The 10,000-nt window shown below is 39.2% G+C and overlaps 1 protein-coding gene across 1 annotated transcript in view; it reads right to left on the reverse strand.

The window, feature by feature from the left end:
• The window catches only part of LOC138020020 (transmembrane prolyl 4-hydroxylase-like), a 17,485-nt gene extending 10,696 nt beyond the window's left edge, over positions 1 to 6,789 (reverse strand). Inside the window, exons 1-7 of the mRNA XM_068867009.1 lie at positions 6,543 to 6,789; positions 5,303 to 5,384; positions 2,902 to 3,039; positions 1,912 to 2,003; positions 933 to 994; positions 757 to 794; positions 146 to 311 (exon numbers count right to left, since the gene is read on the reverse strand). Coding sequence (XP_068723110.1) covers positions 146 to 311; positions 757 to 794; positions 933 to 994; positions 1,912 to 2,003; positions 2,902 to 3,039; positions 5,303 to 5,384; positions 6,543 to 6,776 — 812 coding nt within the window. The 5' untranslated portion in view covers positions 6,777 to 6,789. The remainder of the gene's footprint in view (positions 1 to 145; positions 312 to 756; positions 795 to 932; positions 995 to 1,911; positions 2,004 to 2,901; positions 3,040 to 5,302; positions 5,385 to 6,542) is intronic.
• Between the last annotated feature and the right edge of the window lie 3,211 nt (positions 6,790 to 10,000).

The following is a 10,000-nucleotide window of genomic DNA, read 5'->3' on the forward strand; positions in this document are numbered from 1 at the left end:
TTTCTTCCCTGTTTAACACTTAACTAACTCCGCGGAACTAGAATCACCAGAACAGGAATTCCCTCTAATTGGAGAATTTTAACGCCATTATCACTGGTATCAGTAAAGTTTTTCGTGGGAAAATTGCCATATCTGAAATGTTTACCTCTTTAGCAATCGCCTCAGTATTGGGTCAGCTTCTTTATCTTGACGTAACCAGGCCTGTAGACTATATCGGGGCCTGTGGCGAGGACTTTTCTCCTTCAAGAAGTCCATGTACCACAGAATCTTCTTAATATTCATCTTAGCAAAAACTTTACGGCTGATTTTACCTACGCAGTGGAACATCACAAAAAAAAAATCATTGAAAGCAGCAAATCACCATCTTAGTTACTTGCCTCCGACTTGTCTGCATTGGCTTCAATCACGAAGTTAGTCTGCGATTAGGTTTATTGGGGACGCGAAAAGAATAGTACTATGTAAGACTAACCCCGTTGCGGGTACTAGGTACACAACTCTTGCAAACTGCATGCCGGGTTTTCCAACCATTATTATGACATCAACCTAATTCCCAGTAGTTCCAGGATTTGCTCTTTCTCTACCAAGGGACAATAGTGTTGAGAGGAAGGTTTTTCTCCCGCTTATTTTCAACAATCCGCATCAAGAAGCGGAGTCAGTGAGGAAGAAAGGTCACTGCCTTAATTTACGGAATATTCTTGGGCATTGCAAGGCTGTTCTATTTTACCGGAACAAACGAAGCCTTTCTATTTAACTCACCATCTTCAAGAGTGTAGGATAAGCCTATCCGTTCCAACCTGGTTGAAATGAAGAGAAGATATTTAAAGACTTTGTACAGCCTTCAAAAGAAACAGGAAATGCTGCAATATGTATTCAGCGTCACGTGAAAATTTTAGTTCTTAAAATCAAGTATATGTTAGGGTTGTTACACTTACATTGCAGGGACCTCGTCCTCTCTCATGAAAAGAAGTTTGCGTTTTTGCGCAAAATGTCTCACCTAAGGATAAAAAGACCAAGATTTCTCCATGAAAACCAGAGCTGGTGAAAGATACGTATGGTTGTTTTCACAGAACGACCAAGCGAGGCTTTATCATGAGCAGGCGTGTTTGTGAAAATCGACGAGTACGGAAGACGGAAGTATCCTACTGCAAAAGCGCTTTCCATGCACGACGAACCTTATTACTGAGATGTTTTCTGACTGGAAGAAAGGTTTTCTCTTTTTTTTTTGCAAGTGTGAGGAAGCTATTTCGTGGTCCAGTGTCGGAGGAGATTTTTCAAAAAGGAAATATATAGTAAATCTCAGTGCGCCTAAAAAAGTAGTTACCCCCTTAAATGTTTTTTTTTTTGTACACCACCCCACGTGGTTGCAATAGTACTTCGTAAATTCTCTGAACGAGGGGTGGAGGGCTGGCGTAGTGGTGAGAGCCTGACTCGCGTCCCACCAATGTGGACCGGGCTCGATTTCCAGATTCGGTGTACTTGTCATATGTGGGTTGATTTTGTTGGTTTTCTACTCTGCACCGAGTGGTTTTTCTCCGTGTACTCGGGTTTTACCCTCTCCTCAAAAACCAGCATTTGATTGGACTTGCGTTAATTTGTTGATTTCGGTTAACAATGTCCCCAATTAGTGCTCCAGCGCTAGGAGACTAAACACTTGAATAAGTTTCTTTAAAGTTCTTTTCCAGCCGACAATACGTGAAAAAAAAGTATTTGAGAAACGATGAAGACGTCTTGAAGTGAGACAGAGCCTTAACACTCCCTATTCGGTTGAGTATGTGTCTTTCAAATACCCAATCACCGAATGGGTAACCCCCTTATAAATGAGAGGAAACCAAGTGAAATACTTCATATTTTATATGGTACAGTATGAGGATTGAGATTATTAATAGGTGTTGAAAATCAAACTATCCGCACCTCATTAGCATCAATAAAGCCATCATTGTTAACATCCCAAACGGAAAATCCTTTGGCAAATCTTTCATCGTGATCAAGAGTCCAGTTGCCTTCTTTGATAAAAAAGTGATATGTAGAGATATCTAAGTATTTATTCAGCTCGCTCAGCTGTTATGGATTGAATTCCACTAAATCCAAAGTAAATATTCTTTACCAACACGACAGACCCAGAAAATCTAATGAGCCAATCGTAATCCGAATTGTAACCATACAGCTCGTATTTTGGTCGGGATAAGTGTCGCGAGTGTGCAACAGATGAGTTACGCTTGGTTTTGCTTGAGGCTGAGAACGAGGCGCGAGCTTTTTATTTTAAACTAATCATTAAAGTTAAAACAATGGAGAACACCAAAGCAAACACTGGATTTTTTTTGACAACCTGGTCCATTGTTGAACAACTGCATGATCGTCTCACGTAGGGCATCAGGAAAAAAGTATTTTTATACAAAAGCTCTGTTAGTGCCATAGCCTCCCCGCTCAGGAGTTATAATAAAACCTAAAAAATACTCTGCGTTTGGATACTGATGTATCTTAGCAATAAGAATGATAATGGACATCATTACGGTGCGAATCCGAAAACCGTGAACACTTTGATTTGATTTTGATATTTCCCATCGTGCAGAAACAATAAAAAAAGACATGAAACTACAAATTAATTACCTTCACTGGTTGCGGTTTAGTTTTCTCGCTCGTGATTGGCTTTTTACTTGAAACACAATAACATTTGATAAATATTTATAAAGAACACGGTTTTCAAAGTCAGGGTCGTTCCGCACTGAGGACAAACTCTCTTATTGTCCGGGGCCTATTTAAATGAATTTGTCCAACTCGGCAAAAATGATTTATCCTAGCGCACTCGCACTGCTTGTTTACAGCCTGTAAACAAGAAAAAAAAAACAGAAAAAAGCGAAGCATCAAACTACGATAACGATCTTAAAATCACATAACGTTTACCAGCCTCTGCCATATCCTCGTCCAAGTTCCCTTCATACGCAGCCACATCAAAACCAGCTATGCTTGTGGTGAGACCGCTGTCCCTTGCCAATGAAATGATGTGTTGACATTCCTCGTCCGACAAGAAGTGGGGGATTTCTAGTTAATAGAGGCAAATAACAGAAAACGTCAATGTCATTTGGCAGACCAAGGAATTTTATAACAAATTTACAGATAATTTCTTTTCAATACTACAGTTCAGTTCATCTACAATCCTGGTCAAAAGTCACGGTTGGGAAGGTTGCGCGCATCACCTCACTTCACACCTAATTCTATTATTCTAACTATTGGCTGTACTATTTGAGAAATACCATTCCCTTGTGCTCCCCTCCCCCTCCCCCATAAAAAAGGCACCATTTCACGGTTTCGTGGAAAGTCTAAAATTGATAAAAGGGAGGGGGAGGGGTTATCTTTAAAGTGATGCTACCTTCCCAACACTTTTGTCTATGGTTGTACATTTCCGATTTCTTTTCTTCTTCGCTCTAAGGTGGCTCAAAACAATTTCAAAACTTCGAAGACACTGTCTTTACAACGAATGACGCTTCAACACTGTATCACGTAACAGCAATGTTATGGTACCATATGAAACACCGATTATTTCCAAACAAGATGTGGTCATTATTGTGACGTAATAAATTACTTTGGCATCGCGAAAGCTTAATCACTCTAAATTTTGGATGTAATTGCTCATATCTCAAAAACGAAATCGGTGACCCCCTTTTTTATTTCAGAAAAGTGATCAAAGGCCAAGATGAAACTTTCTGCCATGTTTAAAAACATTCTGCATTGCAGAATCAGAGGCACCTTAAAAAAATTAAAGAATTAAGGTGGCTCTGAATCCTATGTACAGATTTTTTAAAATTTGCAGGAAGTTTCATCTTGCCCCTCTGATTACTTTTCAGAAATGAAAAATGGGGGTCACCAAGTTCGTTTTTGAGATATAAGCAACTAAAGACAAAATAAAAGGGTGTTTTTACAGGGCTTGTCCGTTGCCACGGTCACATATTACGTCACAGGAATGACTGCACCTTGTTCAGCAATAATTGGCGTTTCATATGGTAGCATAATATTCCTAATACATGATACAGCGTTGTAGTGCCGATCCTTCTAATAAGAGCGTTACTTGACAACGTTTAAACTGGTTTGGGTCTTTACCACCCAACTTTTGTATTTTACTTTACAAATGTTTCTTCCTTGTTCATTGCATATTTTAGCATTTGTTTCCAGGCTTACTCCTCATAGTCAGCCACTTAAAGGAAATAAATCGCACTCGGATGTTGCTGTCTGCTTGTGTCTTCTTGTCGTTGAACTGGAAAGTAGGGCTCCATCGATATGCCGAAGGCATAAGACAGCAAACAAATTGGGGCAACATAAGTGCCTCTTTCTTTTATCAAGCTGACTGACGATTCGTGACCAAAACTCTCCTTTCAAATCAGAGGCGTAGCGTGGTTTTTCCGTTTAAGTACGCACAGGAAAAAGCAGGGAAAAAGCGGAGGGGGGCGGGGGGGCGGTCTGGGGGCATACTCCCCCAGAAATTTTTTTTCATTTTTAGGACCTCGGAAATACCATCATTTCCCATGTTTTCCATGGGGAAGTTTCATAAATCAAAGCATCAAAAAATGCAAACTATTCCATAACTTTCTTGTTTATTTGTAAGTGTATATTAGAGTAGTGTGTTATAGACTGAAAATGTGACTACAGGAAAAGGGCGAGACGTCTCCCTTTACGACAGGAATATTAAATAAATTGAAAAAAATAATTATTTTTTTGGATTTCGGAGGTACGCACGTGCGTACGTGCGTAAATGGTCGCTACGGTCCCTGCAAATGCATTAATTTCGGAACAACACTGAAACAACTCGAGAAGCATGTGTAGAGCTAAGACGAATTTTTAACATGCGATTATTTTACCAATTCTATATTCTCGTGTTGTTGGTATATCCCACTTGCTCAGCAACCTTGTTCTTCAGTTCAGAGGTCACTATCATTGAGAACACACATATTTAGGTAAATTCTTACCCACGCGCGGTCATGAAATATACTTTGCAGATCCTAAATTGTCAAGTAAATTCATGTGAATAGTATTTCGGGAGCGATTATAAAACACTCGGCCACTATTGTATCCTTGGAGCGACATCCTCTGAATCACGAGGCATGTAATAATTAACAATTATCCACCGACATTGAGGTGAATAATTGTTTTAGTATATACCATGTGGTCGGAAATCTCAATTCTCGCAAAGGGCACTATTTATGATCACTTGTGTGGTAGATAAACGCTATTCAAATCCAAAAAAGTGACCGGGTATTCTATAATCCAGCCGTACTTTGCACTCACGGTGAACGACAGCTTCTCAACTTACCAAAAAGCAAAGGCTTCATTGCTCTTGTGATGATCTTGTATCTTCTGCTCTGCTCTAATTCCACCCATCTCTCGTGACCCGTCTAAGGATGAACAGAATTCAAGGTTTCTTTTAATTATTAAGCGCAAGACTGCCTGCGAAAATAAACTGAATGCATTATTCCAGCTTATAGAATGCTTAACTCAAATTCGAGCACGTTTCCTGTAATCAAATGAGAAATGACAAGTCAATCGAGCATGCTGGAAACCACTGGTACCTGACTAAGAGCAGACAAAAACTTTCCATAGTTGTATATTAGGTCTTATTCCTGGAGGAAAACTCAATGCAGTTACCCCTAGTTTGAGACGAAAATCGGTAAAATTGGGTCACGCTGATCAATTTGCATTTGTTTCACACAACTCTGGACGATTTAAGGTTGTAGTCAAAACAATAACTTTCACACGTTTATTTCTAAGGTCTTGGGAACAAGACAAGTCTTTTTTGAACCAATAAGTCTTTAATTGGAACTACTTTTCATTCCATAGATTGCTGACAATCCTTGGTTCATTTGAAGAAATCAAATGATCCTTGCTTTCACATTAATTAATTTATAAGGGTACAGTGTTGTAGAAATGAAAGTAACCTGCAGCCAAACATATATTCTGAACTGTTTTGGAAGTTACTTATCATCATAGCAAATTGCAATGTTTTTTCGAGTAATAACATGGGTGACAAATTACTCCTTAATAATGACGCGAAATTTAAGGGTTAATTTAGAAACTACAATGTTTCCATGGCAACTTTTCCTAAAGTGCCAAAATGGCGCCCAGGTTTGAAAATTAAGGAGTAATTTGTCACCCATGATATTAGCAGCTAATCAAATGGTATACTCGTGAAATAAGGGAATAATTTCACCCTCGTTTTGTCCAAAATCAAATAATTATTTGATTTTGGACAAAACGCGCGTGAAATTATTCCCTAATTTCACTCGTTACCATTTGATTACCGATGCTAATGTTACTCGCTAACTTATTAGTATCCTTTGTCGGTTCCACATTCAGTGTGATGAAGCATAGTACTGAAACACTTAAACTGTTCTAAGTTGAAGACACCGCTAAAATGGAAAGAAATGCTTTAGCAGTATATCTGGACCGAGAGATTGACAACTGTAACACGTCTCCTAAGATGGTCTAGGGCGATTCGCGATATTAAATCTCGTTCGGCTCATTTTTTTTAGGAACAAGCCATCCAAGCTACCTACCTTCACCCCATCTAAGCGCACAAGCTTGATTTCATCCGCTCTTTCCTCGTGGCAAATCTCGATAGGATCCGTACACAAATTTAGGAGTTCATCCTCGTTAAAACAGGGTTTCATAAATTTCATGGGCTTCTCCTCTTGTGAAGCTTCGGATGCCCTTACACGAGAAAAAGAGTAGAGCAAAAACAAGAATAAATTTATCTGGATCCATTCTGGCTTCCTTTGTAATCCACTCATTCTAATTTAGAGGAACAAGTACATAACGAAGGTAAAACGTCGATTGAATTATTTATTTTCTCTGTCATGAGTTGTGTAGGACAAGCCAAAATCGTTTTGTCTTCAGCGGGCAAGCAACAGGTGATTATTTGTTGGCGGTGGTGGGTTTCAGCTGTAAAATACTAGGTAAAAGCCTTTATTGTGTGGCACATATCTCATACGGGCCATTTCTGAGTTCAATTCACTGTAATTTTCCGAGTGAGGTTAAGTTTAAAGTGATTTTTTTCAAAGACAACATCAAGCACAGAACGCACCTCATTGCAGTTATACGTTTCGCTGTTGTGCCGTAGGAATCGAATGGTAATCGATAGAGAAATAGCAAACGCTACACTTTGGCAATGTGTACAGTGCGGGCAATTCGCTCCCATACTGAAAGACTAGAGGTCTACTGCACTTGGTAAAATATCGATATTTAAATGCGCTGGCTGAGGGCTGATGCTTCGTGGAAAAACATGAAGCCATTTATTTTTAAAGACACGCGGAAATGTACTGGACAAAGGCGACTAAGTTACAAGTGGGCAAGCTTGGAAAATTGATGTTTGTAATCCCACAAAGCGTGCTCTCTGGGATAAAAGTATGCTTTACTCGGATTTAGCCTCGAGAGATTTCTTGAAATAACTTTCATGTTCTGAATCGCATGCGTCTAATCTTCGTCTCAAAGGGATTGCGCTTGCCTTAGATCGGTGAAAACGTGTACGACTTTATGTAACGTTATCTTGACTTTAACCCAAAAGCAAAACATGTGTAATCTTTTCAATTTAATCAAAAATTGGATGTAAGTTTAAACTGGAAAGGCTCCGAGAGGTTTTTCTCCGGGTACTCCGGTTTTCCCCTCTCCACAAAAACCAATATTTGATTTGATTTTATTTGAGTTGATTTCATTTGTGCCCCCAATTAGTGCTCTTGTGCTAAATCCATTGACAGTTAAATAAGGATGTTATTATTATTATTATTATTATTATTATTATTATTATTATTATTTACTTTAGTCACCACGAGCGACGTAAACATGTTTTAGGGTAAGGCTGTCATCCATGACCAGTTGGAATGCCCTTCAAAATCATGCGTTGACTCGCGACTGGACGTACCGCCACGGAACCATACACTGCTGTCTCTTGATGAGTCAGTGGCAACAAATATTTCAGAGCATTTACGGTTTGAGCAAAAAGACTGGGATTGACTCTTTAAGCTCTGAGTAGAATCACTTGCCCAATCGGAGCAAAGCATTCAAGTAGCTTCCGAGAAGCGCGGTCTAGAAATCAGCGCCCTCTCGAAGTTTGTGTTTGAAAAACATTGCTTCGCCTTCCCGTTTTGTTCCTGTAGATTTACTTTTAAATGATTTTATCGAGACGCAATCGAAAAGGAGGAACATTCAACATTTCTATAAAAGTGTGAGTCAATAGACACCATGCAAATTTGTCTTTGTACAGCGCAATGCGCCGCCATTACATGATTAAATCTGACAGTGATTAGGGACAAGCGAAAGGACTTCACACTTTGTATTTGCGACTTCTCCCTTATTTTCCAGTTATTCTGAAAAGGAAGTGATATTTAAGTTTATGTAGGCTCTCTGTCGACTTGTTGCTGAACTTGAAACCGGATTTATTTTATTATTACTCTCGCTCACTCAGAATCGTCTCGAAATTTTTGCTGTTCTGCATGTAAGGTCATAGCATCGGAGAAAATAAAAGTGCGAGTTCCAAGTATAAATGTAAATATAAATAAATATATATATATTAACACATATTACAGCATAGAAAGTGCCGCTTGGTACGGATTTTAATTCACTCGTTGTAACGTATTGCAACTCGATCGTGAATAAAAATCCGTACGTCGCACTTTCTACGAAGTAATCTATATAATTTGCAATAGCCCAAATGGACTCCTCAATGTGGGAGTACGACACCGGCCATCAACACTTTTGAAAACCGATTCAGTTTTTTTATGCTTTTTGCCTGTCGTACATAATATATTGAATCAAAACGGCAAAAAGGAAAATTTGAGTACGTTCCTATTTTAAAATACTCCGGTTTTAATGCGGACTCGTGGAAAAGGACACTATGAACTCGACAACACAAATCTTTTGTCTCTATGTTTGATGTGATGAGTGTTTTAATGTTAGTAATTTTGCTTATTGTTTCGGGAAGTGCAAATACCCACAGGAGTATCAGCTGCTGCTCTATTGTTTCTGTTTTTACCTTTATAAATATTAATAGCCTAAAGTTTAAAATAATCTCGCTCACTGACCTGAAATCTCCATGAAAAGCTTGCTCCATTACCCACCTACCTTTCTGAGCTCCTAATTCTAAGATGATGAAAGGTTTCTCAGAAACTCTTCCTACCAAAATAAAGCCTACCAAATGCCCAGCAAGTTGAAAAGCGAAAAGAGATTGAAGGAGAGAAAGCGAAAAGTGAAAGTCGAAAGTGTTGTGCTACTTTTAAAGCCAAAAACTATGTCGAAATGTTGCTTTCTGCGCATGCCGAACTTTGCAAGCACCTGGCTGAAAAGGCCGCGGAGTGTACAACCTGGAAACGGGTTTGTAGGGAGGTTTAGCTCTTAAACAGCACGACATTGACCAAAAAACCCCTCAACTAGCTTCAAAACGTGTTTTTCGGCCAAATCTCTAGTAGCCAAAGGGTTAATACGTATTTTACGAATGCGCATGCGTTCTGTACTAACTCTGCTTACCACATGAACAAGAACAAGGAATAAAATTCAGAACTATAGACTATCCTTAGTTTTGATTACACTAACAGAAGGAGCTGCCGTAGTCATCACAGATGGCTCAGGGACCGAGTAATCTCTCCCTCTTTGGATCGCCAGTAGCACGGGGGACCCCAAACAGAGTTTTTGCAATTTTTTTTTTTTTCTCAAACCCTTTGATTACTATATGGCAAAATACGTCCCGCTTTATCCACGGTCCCATATTGTGACGTAATCACTTTTAAAGGTCAGGAAAAGCGTTGTACCCTAACTTGTGCAGGGAGAAGAGAGCTCCCAAACTATACCAGAATGAGCACAATTCAGTCAAGGAAACTGGAGAAACGGCCAAGAAAACCAATGTAACACTGACCTGAAATCTCCATGAAAAGCTTGCTCCATTACCCACCTACCTTTCTGAGCTCCTAATTCTAAGATGATGAAAGGTTTCTCAGAAACTCTTCCTACCAAAATAAAGCCTACC

Source organism: Montipora capricornis, chromosome 10, assembly GCF_036669925.1.
Source record: "Montipora capricornis isolate CH-2021 chromosome 10, ASM3666992v2, whole genome shotgun sequence".
NCBI classification, from domain to species: domain Eukaryota; kingdom Metazoa; phylum Cnidaria; class Anthozoa; order Scleractinia; family Acroporidae; genus Montipora; species Montipora capricornis.